At 37.4% G+C, this 22,854-nt stretch overlaps 1 protein-coding gene across 3 annotated transcripts in view; it reads left to right on the forward strand.

Moving 5' to 3' along the window:
• Positions 1 to 22,854, forward strand: part of SLMAP (sarcolemma associated protein) — a 178,636-nt gene that overhangs the window by 127,345 nt on the left and 28,437 nt on the right. For all 3 annotated transcript variants that reach the window (XM_006862073.1, XM_006862072.1, XM_006862074.1), the window contains 3 exons: positions 9,767 to 9,826; positions 21,437 to 21,517; positions 21,795 to 21,854. In XM_006862073.1, coding sequence (XP_006862135.1) covers positions 9,767 to 9,826; positions 21,437 to 21,517; positions 21,795 to 21,854 — 201 coding nt within the window. The remainder of the gene's footprint in view (positions 1 to 9,766; positions 9,827 to 21,436; positions 21,518 to 21,794; positions 21,855 to 22,854) is intronic.

Below are 22,854 nucleotides of genomic sequence, written 5' to 3' on the forward strand. Positions count from 1 at the left end.
CAGTGGTTCGAAACTACCAGCCGCTCCGCGGGAGAAAGATGAGGCTTTCTACTCCCGTAAGGATTTACACCCTCGGAAACCCTGTACAGGGTCGCTATGAATCGGAACCGACTCGACGGCACTTAACAACAACAACAACATATTGGGTAAGAGAAACCTGGCACAAAAGAAAATGTACTGTTGTTGTTGTTATGTGCCCTGGAGTCGGTGCCGACTCATAGTGGCCCTATACAGGTTTTCCGAGGCTATAAATCTCTACCAGAGCAGAACGCCTCATCTTTCTGCAGAACAGCTGGTAGTTTCAAACTGCTGACCCTGAGGTTAGCAGCCCGATTCGTAACCACTATGCTACTCTTCCATTTATTTGAAAATTCAAAACCAAAAATTATATTATTTAGTTATTCGTATTTGGAAGGTCTGACTATAAAGAAAGTCTAGAAGATATTAAATACTGTAAAAGTCAGGGCACCCTGGATATCCACAGACAAATGTAAAAAACCTTCCCTAAAAGCTGAGACTATAAATTCCAAAAAGGCAAGTCCCCCCCATCCAAAAAAAAAGCTAAAGAGGATAGAGAGAAACACTGTTAACTGATGATATATGGAGGGAATAATAATCAATGTAATGAAACAAGCTATATGAATGGTTGAATGTAAAGCTGATGATGTGCCCTGTAAACTTTCACTCAATCCAAAATAAAAACATTTAATTTAAAAAAAAGAAAAAAAGATTATAGCCAAGAAAAAAAAAAGTCGGGGCAGTAGTTACCTTTATGGGAGAGGGAGATGTTTGGATTGCAAAGGGAAATGTGGAGGACTTTAGGGGTTGTGGGAAGGTTCTATTTCTTGGCTTGGACATTTGCTCTATAAAAATGTATTAACCTGTACATTTGTATTTTGTGTCCCTTTATTTGTATTACTTTTGACGTAAATAAATATGATTTAAACATAGGAGAAAATGAATAAATATCTCTCTAGGTACCTCTCAAAAAGGAATTTTAAAATTAAAGAAAACCTCTCCTTGTCTTTCATTGGTGCCAAAGCAGGTAGCTCTTTTTAGACCTGCAGTCATCATTGCTTATAAGTCCTCTTTGAGGCTCTGAGAGAGGAAGAGTCAGAAGTGGAAATCTCAGATCTCACATCCTTTGATTGTATGTGTTACATTAGTGACTTTTTCAGGTCCTAATGTGGCACTATAGAATAAGAAATGGACTGCTAACCACAAGATCAGTAGTTCAAACCTATCAGCTGTTCCTCAGAAACCCTATGCAGAATTACCGTGACTTAGAATTGACTCAATATCCCTAGCAACAAGTGACTTTTAGTATTCCCAAAGAATTGAGGTCTTCAGCCCATGTCTGATAATCAGTAGTTAGAGGTTTTTTTTATTTTGTTTTTTTTTTTTAGCAGCACTTTCCTTTTAAAAAAACTTAATAAGAGTGAATCACCAGATTTCATGACCGAACCTTAAATAATTTCCATAGTGATGATTGTTGTTGTTGTATATGAAGTAAATTACAACTCATAGTGACCCTGTATAGGGTTTCCAAGGAGTCAGGTTGAACTGCAGACCTTGAAGTTAGCAGTTGAATATTTATCCTATAATGCCACACCAGGCTTCTGTAGTGTTGTTGTTGTTGTTATGTGCCATCAAGTCAGTTCTGACTCATATCAACCATGCATAGGATTTCTGAGGAACTGCTGATGGGTTTGAACTGCTGACCTTGCCATTCACATGACCCCAGGGTCTAGTGCTTATCCTACAGTGCCACAACAGGACTCCATAGTGATGATAATTGTTGTTGTTAAGTGCCATCAAATTGGTTCCTACTCATAGTGATCCTATATAGGGTATTCAAGGAACAACTGGTGAATTTGAACCTCTGAGCTTGTAGTTCAAATCAACCTTGTAGTCTAGTGCATTATCCCACAGCACTAAGCCTGGACTCCAGTGACGATGTTGTTGTTTTTGTTAAATGCTGTCAAGTTGGTTCCATAGCAACCCTTTCTAGGGTCTCCTAGGAGCATCTGGTGAGCTTGAACTCTCGACCTTGTGGTTATGTAGTCCAGCGCCACACCAGGACTCACCCAGTGATGATGGTAGCAGCCAATTATTATATGGCACTTTCAAAGACTGCTCAGAACTTTTATATCAATTAACTCATTTAATTTTTGCAGTTTTAGAATGAAGAGAGCATTCCAACAATTTTTCTAAGTTTGAACCCCTTAAAAACATAATTCAATTATTCAGTAAATGTTTATTAAGCCTCTTAATGTGCCAGATTTTGTTTTAGTTGTTGAGGACATAGAAGTGAATAAGACCAGGAAAACTTTTCCTTTATCAATCTTAGATACATTCTCTTGCGAAAGACAAAAACTAGTAAATAAATAAGTTGTCATATTATGATAAAAACACTAAAGAAAAATTAAAGGGCATAGAGAATGTCAACTCTTCAGGGAGATGACACTTGAATTGAGATCAGTGAATGAGTTGTTTATGTATCTGGGTGAATTAAGGAGACAGTTTTAGAACAAGAATGCTTTTTTTTTTTCCTGTGAAGGGCTAGATTATTAATATTTTAGGGTTTGCTGGCTAAAAAAATCTCTGTTACATAACTGCCCAACCCTGCTATTATAGTGGAAAGCTGCCAGAGACAATATGTAAATAAGTCGTCTTGGCTGTGTTCTCTTAAAACATCATTTGCCAGATAGCGGGTCAGATTAGGTCTTTCAGGTCTGTAGTTTGCTGACCCTTGAGCTAAAGATTTTATTCAAAGGGTGAAAAGGTTTTGAGCAATGAATAGTTGACTTGTAATCTTTCAAATAAGGATCCCTGGCTGTGCTGTGGTTTATCAGTGGTTCAAAGCCACCAGTGCTCTGCAGAAGAAAGATCAGGCTTGGAAACCTTAAGGAGCAGTTCTGCTCTGTCCTTTGGAGTCTTTATGAGTAGGAAAAAACTCGACAGTGGTGGTGGTGGATAATCTTTCGAGGCGTTCTGGTGACACAGTGGTTAAGCACCTGGATGTGTACTTGAAAGGCTGGTAATTCAAACTCACTAGCAGTTCCAAGGGAGAAAATTGTGGCCGTGTGCTTCTGTAATATTTATAGCTTTAGAAACCCTTAGAGGGCAAGCAGTTTGACTGTGTTCTATAGTCTTCTCTGAGTCAGAATTCACTGGATGGCATAGGTTTGTGTTTTTAGGGGTGACTCCATATGATAAGCACTGGGCTGTGAACTGTAAGGTCCACGGTATGAGCTTGCCAGCTGCATTTCTGGAGAAAGATGAGGCTCTCTACTCCCATAAAGATAAAAAAAAACTTTGGAAACGCTGTACAAAGCCGCCATGAGTTGGAGCAGACTTGAAGGCACTTTACCACAATAGCAATCTGTATATCAGAAGGAGCCCAGGTAGTGTAGCAGTTAACTGCTTAGATGCTAACCAAAAGGTCTCGTACGGTCAACTAGATGGCAATAAGTCAGAATCAACTAGATGGCAAGGGATTCTGATTTCACTTTGGACCCACCACCTGCATGCCCTGTAGGAGAAAAGACCTGGTAATCTGTTGCTATAAAGATTACAGCCTAGAAAACTTTATGAGGGCAGTTCTCCTCTGTCTCATGGCATCACTGTGAGTCTGAATCTATTAAATAACAGCAACAGCGCATCTTTATGGAATTTGTGGGTGGTACAGAGGGCTAAGTGCTCAACTAGCCAAAAAGTTGGAGGCTAGAACCTACTCAGGTGCCTTGGGAGACAGACCTAGCAGTCAAGTTCCAAAAACCCAGCTGAGCATTTCTCCTATGCATACGTGGGATTTTCATTAGTCCAAATCAACTAGTTGGCAACTAGCAGTAAAAACAGCTATGTGTCTAATTTATTTTAAGAACTCCTGGACTCCTGATGTGGCGCTATTGGTTAATGCACTGAACTGCAAACTCTGTTTGAACTGCAAGGTGAGTGGTTGAAGCTCACCAGCCACTCCTTGGAAATTCTATACGGGGTTGCTGTGGGTCAGAACCGAACCAACGACACTTAACAACAGCAGTAACAATAACTGTGCATACGTGGAGTTTCTATTAGTCCAAATCAACTAGGTGGCAGCTAGTAGTAAAAAAAGCTATGTGTCTTTATTATTATTTTTTTAAGTTGGTACTTAGATCTCAATGTACTAGGCAACGACTGGAATGACTTACAAAATCTGTGCTTATTTTATTATTTCAGAGTAAGTGAAGATGTATTGCTGTTAGGGTTCCAACACAGGTTTATTCCAAACAAAATATGTTTCTGTGGCTGGTGGCTGGCTGCAGACAAGTACTCTCAGTACTACAGTTGTCTTGGTCTTATTAGAGTGGCTTTTTAAAAAGGTCCAGTCAAAACAGTGTCTTCTGAGGGTATCTGCTGGGTTTTAATTCAGTGCAGAGGTCAGCTCAGAAGGTTATGGTGACTGTTTTAAGAAATTACAAAGGGGGAATTTTGGTACATTTTCTGGAAGAATACAAGACAGTTATGAGGTCTTATTATGAAGACACTTTAAGAAAATTGAAAACAGCGTTGGTGAGAAAAAAGGCCAAGAATATTACAACAATAAGTTATTTTTTTTCTATTACAACTGTTAACCTGCTCTTCCTTTGAGGGGAGCAAGAATTGTCCTTCTAGAATTTCATTGGGAAACCTTACCCATCCACCCTACAATCCTGATCTTGCCCCTTCAGACTTCTTTTTGTTCCCCAAACTCAAAGAACATTGAAAAGAAACATGATTTGTGCCCCTTTAGAATGCCACATCTGCTGTTTGACATGGTATAAATCAAAGAGTGCAGAATTGCCTGGGGAAGGCTAAGAGAGATGGGAGCACTGTCTTCTGAAGTGGATAGACCTAGATGGAGGAGATGTTGAGAAGCAATAGCTTTTGCTTAATAAATGTTTCTGTGATTATGTATTTGATTCTTGACATAGCCTCATATTCATACATTTGTGGAATGTATTTCATAGCAGAAAAGTCTTGGGGATTAAGTTATTAATAAGATGCTTGCTTTCATTACAACCTAAGTCCCTAGATTATATTTATCTTGGTATATAGTAAATTTTTGAAGGAATGAATAATTTTTTTTAAGGAATTCATAGTGTGTTTGGAAAGGTAGACATGAAAGAATAATTACAATATAATTTCACGGGAGAAAGATGCAGCTTTCTGCTCTTATAAAGTTTTATAGCCTCAGAAACTCTATACAGGGTCACTGTGAGTCGAAACTGACTCAACAGCACATAGTAACAACACACTATAACTTAGAGGAGTCCTGGTATGGCACAGTGGGTTAATGCGCTGGACAGCAAAGTCATTTGAATCGTACGGTCAGCGGTTCAAGCTTACCATCTGCTCCTTTGAAACCCTGTATACAGGGTCACTATGGGTTGGAATCAACTCAACAGTGCTTAACAACAATAAGATAACTTAGAAGTGTTAATAAAGATAAGAATGAAAAGCTGTAGAAGCTTAGAGAAGAAAGATACTGTACCCATTCAGGAGACGGAAGACAGGATATATTAAGTTTCAGACAGAAGATGAAGTCCCTAAGAAATTTCTGGGTGAAAATGTTAGGGAAGTAATTGACATAGGAGTCTGCAGCCTGCAAGAGAGAGCTGGACTTGACTCAACATTTAGAAATTATTCAAGTGTTCTTGTTGTGTTAAGTGTCGTTGAGTCGGTTCTGACACATAGCAAACCTGTATAGGGTTTCTGAAGAGCAGCTGATGGGTTTGAACCACCAACCTTGTGATTAGCAGTCCAGTGCTTATCCTACAGTGTCACACAAGTGTGGCAGGTCCATAAAGTCCTTATAAAAGGATATTTGTTGTTTCTGACAAAGAGCTTAAAAAGATAACACACATACTGAGATTATAATCAGAGAAGGGGAAAGACAATGAAAGGCTAAAAGGAAGGGACGAACAAGCATATAGAAGATAGGTATCCTATAAATGAAAGAAGGAAAGTTCCAAAAGGGAGGCAGTACTGAAACTAACCCCAAACTGACCCGACTGCTATTTAAGTTGATACTGACTCATAGTGACCCTACAGGACAGAGTAGAACTGTGCCATACGGGTTCTAATACTGTAAATCTGTACAGGCGCAGACAGCCTCATCCTTTTCCTACAAATGGCTAATGAGTTTGAACTGCTGGCCTTGTGATTAGCAGCCCAGTGCTTAATGCATTGCACTACCAGTCCTCCTCCATTTATTATTGCTTCCTCCTGAAACCCAACTAAAATGACAGACAGTACATGGTTATAAAGGATAACATCACAAAGACAAAGAAAATGGGAGAGGACACCACAGCAGATAATGCTGTTAGTCCTGTTGAGTCGGTTCCATCTTGTAGTTACTCTATGTAGACTTTACAAGGAGCAGCTGGTAGGTTTGATCCACTAACTTCTCTGTTAGCAGTCCAGTGCTTATCCTATAGCACCACACCAGAAGATGTCAACAAAAATTATGAGATGTGTAAAACAGATTTGGGTTTCAATTTTGTCTTTTTTAAGACAAAAAAAAAAAAAACTAAGTTAAAACTGTGTCTCAGTTATCAGAGGCACTTAATGCCTCTGAAGCAGGGCAGGTAGGGTGCAGGGTGGTGCTGGAAGCAGAAAGATTAAAATTCTGTTTAAGGGATCATTTGACCCTCATTTCTCTTGCCCCAGTCCATGTAGGCAAACAGGTGACTCTTGTCTCCCATAAATAAAGATTGGAGATTTCCTCTATCTGAAGGCTAAAACACAGTCTCTAGAATGGGATATTTCAAACATGGTTGAGCATCTTAATGTAAAAAGGTGACCTAAATAAGTGAAAATCATTTACAGAACCAGAACGGTGGTTACTAGTTTTATACTCCTCAGAAAGGAGGTCAAAGTATGTCACACAAGGAAGACTAATCAGACCAACAGAAAACACTGGCTGACTGACATTTGAAAGTCACTCAGCAAACTGCTACTCAGCCACCCAGCAGTTAACAGGCCTTACCCATACACACAGAACTTCGCCAACTTTTTATTGCCTCAACTTTGAATACGAAGAGAGCGAAGATCACTAGACTTTTAAGGAAATTCTCTATTGAAAAACACACAGATCAAAACAAATTTTAAATGCCTCCGTCATCTTGGTGAGGTAACAGAGCCTGGCAGGACAATGGGCCAGGCCCAGGACAATTTCTTTCATCTCCTTCTTTGTAAATTTTAATTTTACTCTTTCAAATTCAGGATTTTTCTAGAGCTCAGCATTAAAAATCTGTGTAATTGTACTTACTATAAGTACTACTGTAGGGGCTTCTGACAATTTTACAAGATGTTCTGAACAGAAGCATGAAACTGGTACCTTTTCTAGTTTAGTTTCTCTCTGGGAGAACTGAATTGAAGCTCAAACTCCAAATCATGGTATTTGGACACACACACACACACACACACACAAGTGTAACTAGGAATGAAATGGGGAAAAAAATGCAAGAAGCGTAAGAAAACTTCAAAGAAAATGTAACTAATTTTTTCAGAAAGATAAGATGTTGGAAGAACCAAGAAAGGAACAGAGTGCAAATAGAATTCTCGAAAACTGCAAGTATAATACCAGATATATATTTTTAAAAATCAGGATTTTGAGAAAAAGTAGAGGAAATACTGCAGAAAATAAAACAATCAAACTAAAACCAAGAAATATTTTTAAAGAATAAAAAGGGAAAATGTAAAAAAATTAGATTAATCCCAGAGACCTAACAGCTGAGTAATAAGAGTTCCATAGGTAGGAGGGAGAGAGAAAAAAAGAGGGGATGACAGGGAGAAAAGATAAAGAGGCTAGGGGGAGGGAGGCAAGAGAAACAGGAAATTTATTGATGAAATAGAGTACAAGATAATTTCCCAGAAATGAGCTGCTATACTGAACGGCTGTACCGAGCTCTTAGTACAAAATAATTTTAAAAGACCACTCACTAAATAAACACAAATGTCCATATATTGTATGGTTTCACCTATGAAACATGCAAAATAGGTAAATCTATAGAGACAGAAAGCAGATTAGTGGTTGCCAGAGGCTAGGGGGATGAGAGAATACGGAGTCACTGTTTAATGGTTACAAAGCTTTCCTTTGAGTTTGGGAACACAGGAGGTTAGTGCACAACATTGTGAATATAGTAAATGGCACTAAATCGTTTACTTTAAAAGGGTTAATTTTAAGTTATCTAAATTTCACTTGAAGTCCTGGTGTGGCTCTATAAGGTAAAGCACTGGTCCAAAAGTTTGGTTTGAACTGCAAGATTGGCAGTTCAAACTCACTAGCCCCTCCTTAGAAACGCTACACAGATTCTCTGTGAGTCGGAGTCTACTTAATAGCACTTAACAACAACAACGAAATTTTACTTCTGTTTTTTTTTTTTTTTTTTTAAACATGAACTGAAATTTAAGAACACCAGGGATAAAGATTCTGAAAGCATTGAAAGAGAAACAAAGGGTCTCACATCATATTTTTCATAAAAACTCATTTCCTTCAAATCAATACTGAGTAGTAGCAACCTATAGGACAGAGTTGTTGTTAAGTGAACTCTAGTTGATTCCAGTTCGTAGCAGCCTTGACAGAGTTTCTAAGGAGTGGCTGGTGAGTTTGCACCTGGGACCTTGCAGTTCAAACCAACCTGGTGGTCCAGTGCATTATCCTGCAGCACCACACCAGGACTCCATAGGACAGAGTAGAACTACCCTGTAAAATATTCAAGGCAGCAGTTCAAACCCACCAGCTGCTTCTCAGAAACCTTATATAGGGTCACTGTGAGGGAGAACATACTCAGTGGCACTTAACAATAGCAACAATCTTTACTGAAGTGGACTGCCACATCAGCTGGTGGATTTGAACTGTTCACCTTTTGGTTGACAACTAGTACTTTAACCACTGCACCATCAGAGCTCCCTGTATTAGTCAGAGTAAGTTAGATTATAACACAACAGGAATGGAAATCATGAAAAGAAATCACAGGCTTTGGCAGATAGGGTGATCTTATGGCAGTTTGGATGATTCAGTGGTAGATGTGTGGAGCAAGTTGCAGTATGTTGAAGAGTGAAAAAATTGATATTATTTCACACAGTGTACAGGTGTATATTGAAGAAGACCAACTGACATACAGGATTAAATTAGGGGACATAAAGGATAGATAGATATGTTATTCCTTCTCTGGGAAATGCAGAATATGAAAATTTCAATTTGTTATTTTTTAAAGTTGTTTCATACATTTACAAAAAATCCCCCATAAAACACAAAGGAAATTAAAGCTTTTTCTTTCAATAATTATCCTTCTTAAAATGATTAAGTTTACTGAAATGTTAAGATATCTCTGTTGATTTGTATCATTAGGGGAAAATAAACTATCGGTATAACATAATTTGTATTGCTTCTTTAAGTAAATACCATCTAAGAGTTTTTTTTATTTCAACTTAATATCCTTAAAGAATACTGATTTGATTGTTTGCCTCAAGTCTTTTAAAGGCAAAAATTAACAGAAAAGGCAGAACTTCAGTTTACAAATTGTTCCCCTACCCCCAGTTTTCTGCATTAATATGTTTGCTTTACCATAGTCCTGGTTCTCTCAGTTCCCCTTCTGGGTTTAAGTTTTTGTTCAAGCCTGGTAACAGGAGTAATGTTATCAGTTTTAAATTTGGTCATGGAATGTATTACACTGCTCTGCTCGGGGAATTGCTGCTTGCTTTGAGCTTGGATAGTAACGTTTATTTTCTTTGGCAGAGAAGCTGATCGTCGAGGGGCATCTAACCAAAGTGGTAGAAGAAACAAAACTTTCAAAAGGTTAGTTTTCTGATTTTTCCACAAGTTTTGACAACTCTTTTAAATAATGGGAGGTTAGTATACATTTTCAAGGTCATCATGATTTAACCATCAGTTTTGTGGGGGTTTTTTGTAGATCTTAAAATAGCAACTAGTGACAATATCAGAAAGTTTATAAAATAGCTGAATCTCTGTTTTAAAAAGGATTGTATTAATTGGAAAGGTTTTTTTTTTTTTTAATAGTGTATGTCTGATTATATGAAAGTTAATAATTGATAAGTTTCTCCCAGTATTAAAGACTTACTCTGATCTCTGTTTTACACTCAACTGTCATTTCAAATGTTTAATCAAATATAATGCAAACTTTTTATAATACAGCTTAACAGGTGAAAAATACTTGCAGTTTCTTGTTTAATTTTTTCTTAATTTTGACATGTCACTTTTAGGTGAACAAAAGTAATTTTGCTGAATCTGTTTTATAATGAATAGTCAATGTAGTTTATTCTGTTAATTCTTTTCTTTTCCAAAGGAAAAGAAAGTAGGTTTTAAAGCATTGTACTGTCAAATCACTTTTATGCACAGGGAAATTAGGCAAATACATTTGGTGGTATGTGCTCATTATCAGTGGGACTTTCACCAGAATGTGTCAGTATAAAACTTAAAACTGGAGTCACAATCATTTTGGTCATTTAAAGTAATATGTGAAAAAGAGTTTTGGACTATTCAATTTTAGAACATTCTGTTTTATGATAGTAACTGGACCCTTATACTTTAAAAAAATATTTAAAAGGATGATATTATTTCAACTATCTGATGGCTTCCATATTTGGGGAAAGAATGCATAGACTATGCATCACTAATATGATTGTAGCGAACAGGCATTGAATTTCAGAATGGTGAACTATTATTAGTATATAAGGCAGTTTGTTTCATCTTATTAAAGTGGGATGAGAACAGACTTTAAAATAGCTTTTACTTCACCACCAAGACACCTATTCACATTAGTTGATTGAACGGCCAACATTTTGAAATGAAAGTAGAGCCTTAGAGGAAAAAACTCAGCACTTCTTAAAAGTATCTTGCCACCTTTGGAGTCCTGGTGTGGCACTATAGAATAAGCACTAGACTGCAAACAACAAGATCTGTGGTTCAAACCCACCAGCCTCTTCTTGAAAATGCTATGTAGGATTTCTATGACTCAGAACTGACTCTACAGTTCTTAATAGTAACAACAACAATCTTGTTACCTTAGTGCAACATTTAATGTATTCTGAATTAGAATGTTTTTTTCTTGAAATTACATGGTGTCGTTAATGAAAAATATTTGTGCAGTTTTACTGATTTCCTTTTGAAATGTGGCTATAAAATACGTATTTAAAACTTTAAAGAACATACTTCCTGATCCAATAATTCCACTTCTGGTTTATGTTTTTACCTTAGGAATAAATTGTACAGATGTGTAAAGGTGTTTGTTTCAATATGGTTTTAAAAGCAAAAAGAGGAAAACTTAAGTGTCCAGTAATAAGGACATCCACTAAATAAATTATGGCAAACCCATGCAAATGAATAGGATATAACCTTTAAGAAAGATGTAAAATATAGATGTAAGCTTATAACTTGGAAAATTCTTCAAAATATATTGCTGAGTGAAAAATAGATGTTAAAAGCAGTATGCACAATTCCTTTTTAAAAATATTTTTTTATATAAGAGTATATGAACTTTAAATTTTTGTATACCCAAAAGCTTCATATATTCAAGGCTTCTTTATCAGGCATCAGTATTTTACTAGCACTTCTCACAGATATAAAGATATGCTAATCCTTATAAGGGGAGCACAGTGGCTACATGTAATAAGCATTGGACTGTGAACCATAAAATCCACGTTTCAAGCCTGCCAACCGCTATATTGGAGAAAAATGAGGCTTTCTGCTCCTGCAGGTTTAAAAGCCTCAGAAGCCCTGTATAGGGTCACTGTGAGTCAGAACTGAGTTAACAACAGCAATGCTAACACCCCATATAATGGAGTCCCTGTGAGGTGCCATAGAATAAATGCAAGATCTGCAGTTCCACCTCACCAGCTGCTCTTCGGAAATCCTTTACAGAGTCATTATGAGTCGGAACTGACTAAACCTCACTTAACAATCCTTATAATAATCTAGGTGGCCAAATAAGTTATTTTTGTAATGCTTTATATCTGACTATAAAGTGTTTTCTTTTGGAGTTGACTGAATTCTCTTACTTTAAAATGCTTTTAGTGGTGATATTTTTGGTGGTATTTTCTTTTTTGAATTGAAAATATCAATTGCTAGAATCACCAGTTACCATTTTTCTCCAGAAATGTTTAAGCAATAGCTCAAATTGTAGTTACTATAAATGTCTACACTGCTGATTGGTCACGAGTTACGTTAAAACAAAGATGAGAATGTAAGGGAGCAGGATAATGAGACTAATTGAAACATAACAAGCAGAAAAGAAATAATGAGCATGTTCTTGCATTTTGAAGAATATAACTAATGTTAGTGAAGTACTTGTGAAGAATCTGTTGAATAGGAACCTAAACTGTGTAAACAAACCCTCACCAAAAACGCACTGAAACTTTTTCTTAAATGTCTACAAGAGCTTTGAGGATAGAATTTTAAAGAACACTAATAGGTAAAACAGCTACATTCAAATCCGGGTTTTACCTCTTAACTAGCTATAAGCAACTCACTTTAGAGTTTTAAACTTCAGTTTTCTCATTTGTAAAATGAGATGAACAGTATTTCATTTGCAGGGTTGTTGTGGGAATTCAGTGAAATGCTTCTTATAGAGTAGGAAGAACTGTTTTGGTTTCCTACAAATGTTAGTTCTCTTTCCTCTTTTTAATCCTTTACTTTCTTTTCAAACAACGGTTCCAATGGTGTAAGAAGTCGTAGTCTTTCCACTCAAAGATACAATGAAAGTAGAATCAGCTTATAGGCATTCCAGTTTGGAAGCAAGTTTTGGTAAAGGCATTGGTAGCCATTCTTTCATTTTCTTCTATATACTGCTGATGTGAGGTCCCTAGTTGGACTCAAGGGCAACTAGCTACAAGGAGCCTTTTTAAAGTCCATGGGTGGTGCAGATAGTTTGTGCTCTACTGCTAACCTAAAGCTTGGCAGTTTGAACCTACCCAGTGGCACCATAGAAGAAAAGGCCTTGGCAATCAGCTTCCATTAAGATTACAACCAAGAAAACTCTGTGGACCCGTTCACTTGCAACACTTGGGGCCCCCATTATTAGGAATCAGCTGGCTGGTAATTCCGAACAACTGTTGACGTTTATTTTAGTAAGTGCAGCAGAGAAAACCAACCAGTAATGACTTTTTAATATCAAAAAGTTGGGTGTTGCTTCACAATTGAAGACTAAATATTTTGAAAAATAGTAGATGCTCTGTCAATCATTTTGTTGAGTTCTGGGTTTCGTTCCTAAATAGATTTGGTTTGATATAATAACTGTAATATAAAGATACAACAATAATGGATCATGACTTAACCTGCTAAGAACTTACCTTCTTGCTTCTTGTTTTGTTTGGATTTTTTTTTGAGCACATACTGTGTACTCAAATAGAACAGCAATTGTGAGGCTGGTGTACGACAGGGTAATGTTTCATTATGTCATGCCTGTGCATCAGAATCAACTCAGAGATGTTGTTCTATTCATTGGGAATATAGCAGTAAACAGAACAGATGGAAACCCCTGCCCTCACAGAGCTTACATTCTAGTGAGATCTTAATGAAAGATTTAGTCCCACCTTTAAAGCAATTTTGTCTCCCAAGCTGATAATCTAAATATAAAATAAAAGTTCCTGGTGTGTTTCTGTAGGATGAGCACTGGTCTGCTAACTGCAAGGTTGGCAGTTCAGAACCACCAGACTCTCCTCAGAAATCCTATACAGGGTCGATATGAGTTGGAACTGACTCAGTGGCACTTAACAACAAACAACAGCAAGAAACTGGAAGAATATTTCTGAAAATACTTCCCTCTTGCTTTGCTTCAATATCTTAAAATATCCAATATCTGATCATAAAATAGTCAAGAATATTAAAATGAGAAGAAAGACATTTTCCAGTTTGCCTTTCTCTTCCCTCAGAGTGTTTCCTTCTTTCCCCATATATAGAGTAAATGTATTAGCTTGTTTTGTTTGAGACTGTAACTTTGTGATCAAAATTAGAACATTCAGAAATGTCTGATTATAGCACATTATGAAAATAGCAAAGGTCACAGGTTGGATTCCCATGGGTCTCCATGGTCAGTGACTTCACTTCTAATCTGAGCTCCCTGGGTCTCAGTAGTTGGCTTTTCCCTAAAAATGACTGAGAGAAGATGCTAAAGGCTTCATGTAAGAGCATCATTCATTTTGCAAATAAAACCACAAGTACCAAGAGTTTTCTTTGTAAGAATAGGTTTAACAAATTATAATATTGTGTTAGTTTCTTTCAATATAATTTATTATGTTTTCATTGAAAGTTTATGTAGCAAACTGTTGTTTTTAAGTGCCGTAGAGACAGTTCTGACTATAGCTACCTGTATAGGGTTTCTGAGGAGCAGTAAGTAAGTTTGAACTGTCGACCTTACGGTTATCAGTCCAGTACTTATCCTACAGCACCACACCAGGGTTGTTCTGGTGTGGTGCTATAGGATAAACACTGAACTGCTAACCATAGGTTGACAGTTCAAACCCATCTGCTGCTCCTTGGAAGTCCTATATAGTGTTGCTATGAGTCAGAACCGACTAGACAATATATGACAACAGCAATATATATTGTTCAGTGACATTGGTTAGATTCTTTGCAATGTGTCAGCATTCTCATTATTTCCATTCTGATTGAGCCATTTCCATCAGTCTACTTGCCTTGCCTTCCATTGCCTTCTCATGTTTGCTTTACAGTGAATGTTGACTATTTGGTTTCATGTAGATGATTTTTTCAAGGAGTACAATGCTCCTAAGTGGTTTTTATTTTCTGAGCTAGTCTCTTACTGGCTGAAATATGATCTTCAGGAGTAGTTTCAATTCAAAGTTTAGAAGGTACCTCAGGGTGATGGTTTCGAGGATTCTTCTAATCTTAACTGCCAGTCCAGTAAGTCAGGACGTTTTAAGAATTTGAATTTTGTGTTACATTTTATTCCCATCCTGTGAGGTTACGTCAGAACTGTCTGTTCAATAGTGGTAATGCAGTACCCTCTAGTTCTTCTGGTCTTAAGGTGTAGGTGACGTTGTGGACTCAGTCTTGTAGACTAGTTTCATCTTTGAGTCTTTTCCCCCCCGCTTCTTTGTCTTTTGTTCCAGATGCACTAAGACCAGTAGTTGTCTTAGTTAGCTTTTTAAGTTCCCAGATGGTAATCACCAAACTAGGTAGTAGAACATAAACTTTATGAACAATATTATGTCAATTAACCAAGTTGTACTACAAGTCTTAAGTCTTCAATTCCAATAATCCAATCCCTGTAAGTGTTTGGTTATGTCTAAGAAGTATCCTAACTATATCCCTTATGTGCATTATTATATATGTATTAATATATATGCAACACACATACACATATAAACCTACCTATTGTTGAAGTCTTAATGTGGTGGTGTGGGTTAAAGCACTGGGCTGCAAGGTCAGTTTGAACTACAAGGTCGGTGGTTCAAGCTCACCAGCTGCTCCTCGGACACCCTACACAGGGTAACTATGGGTCGAAACCGACTTGATGGCACGGTGTAGGGTCTCTGAGGCTTTAAATCTTCATGGGTGCAGAAAGACTCATCTTTCTCCTTAGGAGCAGCTGGTGGTCTTAAACTGCAGACCTTGTGGCTCTCAGTCCAGTGCTTATCATATGGAGCCACCATGCTCCCCATACCTACCTACAGATACACTTAAACATGAACACACACACATCTATATATATATGTGTCTATCTATACACACAGAGTCCTGGTGTGGCGCTGTGGGCTAATGCGTCAGACTGCAGTCATTTGAACAGCAAGCTCAGTGGTTCAAGCTCACCAGCTACTCCTTGAAAACCCTATACAGGGTCGCTATGGGTCAGAATCAACTTGACGGCACTTAACAACAACAACACCTATACACATATATGCACGTTTTTGTTGTTGTAAAGTACCGTTGAGTTGGTTCCGATTCATAGAAACCTTGTATAACATTTCCTAGGCTGTGTATCTTTGCAGGATCAGAAAGCCTCATCTTTATTCTGCTGAGCAGCTGGTGGGCTCAAACTGCTAACTTTGTGGTTCTCAGTCCAGTGGTTACCCACCACAGGCCCCACAGGTATGCATACATAAGTCCATTTGTGCCTACACACATAGTTTTTGGTTGTTGTTCCTATTGTTGCAAAATTGTGTGTATTTGGTAAGGTGGGAGGATCAGAGAAAAAGAGGAAGATCCCCAATGAGATAGATTGGCAAAGTGGCAGCATCGATGGGCTCAAGGATGGCAACAATTGTGAGGTTGGCCCAGGACTGGGCAGTGTTTTGTTCTGATGTGCATAGGTTCACCATGAGTTGGTACTGACTTGATGGCACTTAACAACAATATTGCATTTACCAAAAATGTCCTTTATTCTTAAGTACTTCTTGGTGACATTGTTGACCTTGGTCAAGTTATACATACTTTACATTTGGTGTTAACTTTACCGTCGCTATAAGTAACAAGTGTCCGCTATCTTGTGCATGATTCTTCTTCCATCCCCTCCTATTTCTGGTGTAACCACCAGTGATCATTGGTATCTGTATGTATATCTCTTCTTATCTTTTTTCAAGATGAGATTGTACTATATTTGTCCTTTTGTGGTTAATTTATCTCACTCAACATAGTGTCTTCCAGATTAATCCACATTACGATATGTTTTGAGAACTCATCATTATTCTTTATGTTGTTGTTAAGCTACAATGAGTTGTTTCCAAATCATATCTGTCCTGTATAGGGTTTCCAGGGAGCAGCTTGTGTGTTTGAACTGCTGACCTTTCAGTTAGTCCAGTGCTTATTCTACAGTGACACACTAGAATGTCTTATTCTTTATAGCTATAGCTACATAGTATTTTATTGTATATATGTACCACATTTTGTGTATCCATTCATCTGTTGATGGACACTTTGCTTGTTTCCGTCATATTGCTTTTCTGAAAAGTGCTGCAGTGAGCATAGGTGTCCATATATCTGTTCATGTCGTTTTCCGTAGCTATCTAAGGTATACACCTAGCAGTGAGATCGCTAGATCAAAAGGTACTTTATTTCTAGGTTTTTGAGGAAACATCATATTGTTTTTCACATTTTGCAATCCTACCAGTAGTGAAAATATGGGTTCCAGTCTCCCCACATCCTCGCTAGCCTTTGCTGTTTTCTCTTTTTTATTTATTAGTATAATTTTTTCAGGGCTAGGATGATATTTCATTGTCGTTTTGATTTGCATCCTTCTAATGGCTAATGTTAAGGAGCTCTGGTAGTGTAGTCTAGGTTACGAATCGGGCTGCTAACTTCAGGGTCAGCAGTTTGAAACTACTAGCTGTTCCTCAGGAGAAAGATGAGGCTTTCTGCTCCCGTAAAGATTTACAGCCTCGGAAACCCTGTACAGGGTCGCTATGAGTTGGAGCTGACTCCATGGCACATAACAACAACAGTGGCTAATGTTCGCGACCATCTTTTTATGTATTTGGTGGCTGCTTGAATGTCTTCTTTGGTGAAGTGTATGTTCATGTCCATTGCTCATTTTTTAAATTGGTTGCTCATCTTTTTGTTACTGAGTTGCTGAAGTTTTATATACATTTTAGATATTAGACCTGTATCAGATTTATGTTGTACTTGAAGATTTTTTTCCCAGTCTGTATATTTTCTTTTTACTCATTTGATATAAAGTCTTTTGAAGGGCCTAAGTATTTAATTTTTTTGAGCTTCCAATTATCTAATTTGTCTTGTACTGTTCATGCATTTGTAGTTTTGCTTGATAGTTTGTATTAAATATTAGAGCAGTAATGGTTTTAATCTAATTTCTATCGGTATGGGAGTTTAATCTAATTTTTATCAGTATGTTGTTTATTCTAAACTAACATGTATTCACTATACAATTTATAATAATATATGACTATGTGACATCCTGGTGTGGCGCTGTAGGATCAGCAACAGACTGGAAACCACATGGTCAACCGTTCAGGCCTACCAGCTGCTCCTCAGAAACCCTGTACAATGTCGCTTCCAGAAATAACTACAAATACATGTTGACCTTAAATAAACATTGTTGTTGTTGTTAAGTGCTATCAAGTTGGTTCCTAATCATAGCAGCTTTGTATAGGGTTTGTGAGACACCTGATGGGTTTGAACTGCCAACCTTGTGGTTTTCAGTCCAGTGCTGCTCCTACAGTGCCACACCAGGAATCCAGGCAATCGTGACCATCTTACCACATGATTGTTGGTTGTTTGAATATGCTCTTTGGTGAAGAATATGCCCATCCCTTTGCTCGTTTTTAAAGTGGATTGTTTGTCTTTTTGTTATTGAGTTGTTGAACTTTTCTGTACATATTATAGACTAGACCTGTATCAGATATATTGTTTCCCAGTCTGTAGGTTGTCTTTGTACTGATAAACATACACAACTAAAAATGCTTAGCTAAATTATTATTTTTAATACAAATGGAGTCCTAGTGTATACTTTTAAATTTAATAATAGTAGTATATCTTGAATATTTTCCAAAATAAATATATAAATTGTAGCATAAGCACTGGACTGTAAGTTTGGTTTCACCCACACAGTTGGTGGTTTAAACTCATAAGACACTCCTGGGAAACCCTATACAGAGTCGCTGTGAGTCGGAACTGACTTGGCAGCACTTAACAGCACCAATGACATATATATAAGTTTATTATGTATTTTATTCATAATTTCACTTTTTTCCAATATTGAATAGGACTGCAATGAGCACTCCATTATTTCTTTGGGAAAAGTACCTAAAGTAGGTATACACATTTAAGATTTTGATGCATATTGCCACAAACAGTACAATCAAATATATTATGGTGGTGGTGGTAGCGTGCTGGTGAGTCAGTTCTGAATCGTAGCAACCCTGCATAGGGTTTCCATGAGCAGAAAAACCTCATCTTTCTCCTGTGGAACCACTGGTAGTTTTGAATGCTGACCTTGAGGTTAGCAGCCCAACTCATAACCAGCATGGTACCAGAACTCCTTATCAAGTATATAGCATTATATTTTAAAAATCATACCGTTACTCATTAAGGAATTAAAAAATATATATACATACACAGAAAATGATATAAAACACATTTAATTGCAAAAATGTATGGCACAGAGAAGATGCAATAACAAGGAGCAGCATGTTAGAAAATGTCCTTAAAGCTGATGGAACTCAGAGAATACAACTTTGAAGTTAGGGGAATACAAAACCAAGGAAGAAATTATGGGCCATGAAACCACCATGTAAAAAAGTTGGCCTTCAGAAGCAGAACTTATGTGGGAATTAATGCAGAGTCTACAAGGGAGAGTTGATAATTATCCACACTCTGGCTGTAGAATTTATTTTAATCTAAATATATATCATTTTTCAACATAATCTCCATGCTTTTAAATACACTTTGTCCATTTGTCAACAAGCTTTCATATTCCCTTATTAAAAAATGTTTTAGGCTGAGCTGCAAGCCATGAATGCACTGCTGTCTTCACTTCTTCATCAGAGGTGAATCTTCGCCCTTGAAGGGCTACTTTTAGGGGACCAAGCAGGTGAAAGTCTGATGCAGCAAGATCAGGACTATAGAGAGGATGCTTGAACACCTCAAAAGAAAGTTTTTGCAGCATGTCAACAGTGTCTACAGAGGTGTGTGGACATGCATTGCATGCAAGATCACGACACCTTGGCTAGCAGTCCTCTGCATTTCATCCTAAGCTTAGGCATCAGCTCTTCAGTGAACATCTCAATGTAACAAGCACTGTTGATTGGTGCACCTTTTTCCTGATAGTGTTCCAGTACTGGCCATTGAGAATCCCAAAAAACTGTAAGCATTGATTTTCCAGCTGTTGGTTGATTTTTGAACTTTTTCTTGGTCAGCTATTGAGAATGTTTCCATTCCTACTATGCCATTTACTCTCAGGTTCATAGTGATGAATCCTTGTTATGTCACCAGTAAAAAGAAACTTTTAACTTCCTTTGAGTATTGGTCCAAAGTTAGTTTGCAGATGTCCAAATGCTTCTGTTTATGTTTTTCCGTGAGTTGTTTTTATACCCATCATTAGCAAACTTTTTGAAACCCATGTCTGTTGTGGATTATTTCATAGACAGAACAATGGCTGATTTGCAAGTGATTTGCCATAGAATCCACATTTGCCACATAATTGCTCATGCATTTGACAGAATCATTTCATGTGTATGCTCAATGTTATCATCAGCTATCGACTTGTATTTTAATGTAACTGGTGTACAGATAATTTTTGACTAATCCTCGTAGATTATGGCTAAATTCTGGGGTGCTAAGTGTGACTAAGAAGTTCTGGTAGCATAGTGGTTACGAGTTGGGCTGCTAATCTCAAGGTCAGCAGTTTGAAACTACCAGCGGTTCCGCGGGAGTGGTTCCACGGGAGAAAGATGAGGCTTTGTGCTCCCGTGAAGATTTACAGCTTCAGAAACTCTGTGTAGGGTTGCTGTGAGTCAGAACTGATTCCACGACACACCACCACCACCAGGCTTGGCTGAAACCCTGTGGGGAATGGACAGATGCTGTAGAATATGGTGAGGGAAATGACCATCTCTGTGAATGCTTAATTCATTGCTGTTGCTGTTGTTGTTAAGTGCTGTAGAGTCAGTTCTGACCCATAGCGACCCTGTTGTACAGGGTTTCCAAGGAGCAGGTGGTGAACTTGAACCACCAGCCATACAGTTCAAACGGCTTTGCCGTCTGGAGCATTAAACTACAGTGCCACACCAGTACTCCTAATTCATTGCTTAGTTATAGTTAATTAACAGTTTGACCTACATTTAGGATTTTTGAAGTCAATTAGTTGAAGCTAAGGAAGTCTTTCTTAACTTTATTGAGTCAAGCAGTTTGCCAGTGCAAATAATTTCAAAACTTTTCTTAATGGTAAATTTTACTCAACATAATTCACATACAGTTCTATTTTCTTTAGTAATTAAATGTTTCTACTGTAAACCAAATAATTGTGAGCTTTGCAGTTTTAATGTATAATTAAATATTACTAAGACACCCTTTTAGCTCGACACTGTTTTCCTGTATTGGAGTCATTTCCTTTCATCATCTTCAGACAGTGTCCATGCTGCTTAAGAATTGTATTGTCTTTGTTGTAGTTCTCTGAATACTTTAGCAAAGCTAGCCTCATTTATATTTCCACTTGGCAAGGGTACAGCCTTGAACAAAAGCCCAAGCCCTCTGCACAGCAGACAGAATCAATGTTAGATTTTAATATGAGTTACGTGTAATAACAAGCATTCCATTATGGACTAGGATGGTGACGAAATACAAGATTCCAGTGCCTCAGTTAATTTAAAAAGTACTTGCATGCTGGCAGATTTTGAGCACTCATAGCCTGAAGCAGACGTTTATTGATATAAGATGTTTAACTGTAATGAGAGTTTACTTTTCATTTTTTCTTGGTAGAAAACCAGGCAAGAGCAAAGGAATCTGATTTATCGGATACCCTGAGTCCAAGCAAGGAAAAAAGCAGCGACGACACTACAGGTGAGTTTTTTACCAAATCCCCAGATGTGATTGTGGCTGATGATGCAGTTCAAGTGTGCAGGTGAATAAGGGTGGGGATGGGAATGCTTTTATTAGGTGGAAAAGCAGTGCTGCCATTTCTCAAGTCATTCCCTTGAGCCTTGGGATGCTTTGCTAAAACTACTTTCAGTTATCTAAATACAGTAGCTGCCTGAATTCTAGTTATTTATTTTGATAATGATAGTTTGCTGGTAGTTCTGTGTCTTGTGTGTAATTACCCCTTTTTCCCCCAATGTAGACGCCCAAATGGATGAGCAAGACCTAAACGAACCCCTTGCTAAAGTGTCCCTATTAAAAGGTATGTTTTCTTATTTTTACAGTTTTTTAAACAGAACATCAGAATCAGTCTTATATTTTATGTGAAATGTTGAGTTTTAGTTATGATATTAAGATGTTGTTGTTATTTAGTGCCATTGAGTTGGTTCTGACTCATAGCAACCCTATATAGGGTTTCCGAGAAGTGGCTGATGCATTTGAACCACTGACCTTGCGGTCCATTGCTTGCCCTACAGTGCCACACCAGGTCTCTACTTTGTAATATAGTAGCAACTTCAATTTAACGTACTGGTGCTGGTGCCGGTGCCCAGTGTTTGTATTTAAATTGTAGAATAATGTAGAACAATTAATGTTACTAAGGGCCAAGAAATGCGTAGTAAAATATAAAATGCAGCATTGTTTTTTTGTTTATGGCCACTTTTAACATAAATTAGGAAAAGATGAAAATATGAACTTTCTTGAAAGAATTTATTATCCTCTTTTTCTGTCCTCCAATTCCACTGATAAATACTCCCGGGTTCTTAAAATACTTTTCTAGAAATGGTAGGCTGAGAATTATTAGATAGGGCTAAGATAAGCAGTGTACTCCTGGTGTGATGCTGTAGGATCAGCAACGGACTGCGAACCACAAGGTCAGCAGTTCAAACCCACCAGCTGCTTCTTGGAAACCGTATACAGGGTTGCTATGGGTCTGAACTGACTCGACGGTACTTAACAAATTAACCAGATAAACAATATTTATCAAGAACTCTTTCAGTTATCTCACTTAAATGGAAGTAAATTTATTTCTTGGAATGTAATTATTTAGGATGAAATAGGTAGAAAATAAATCAGCATTATAAAAACACTTTTAAAAAAAAGACCTTAAAGATAAATCTATAATTGTCGGCATTTAATGTCTTACATATTGGCTGATTATATGAGGAGACTCAAAAAGTTTGTGGAAAAATGGAATTAGAAGATAATAGAATTTTTCCACATTTTTTTTGAAGCCCCAGCACAGTGGTTTGAACATGATAGTA

This window comes from Chrysochloris asiatica, unplaced genomic scaffold (genome assembly GCF_000296735.1).
Source record: "Chrysochloris asiatica unplaced genomic scaffold, ChrAsi1.0 scaffold00046, whole genome shotgun sequence".
NCBI lineage: Eukaryota > Metazoa > Chordata > Mammalia > Afrosoricida > Chrysochloridae > Chrysochloris > Chrysochloris asiatica.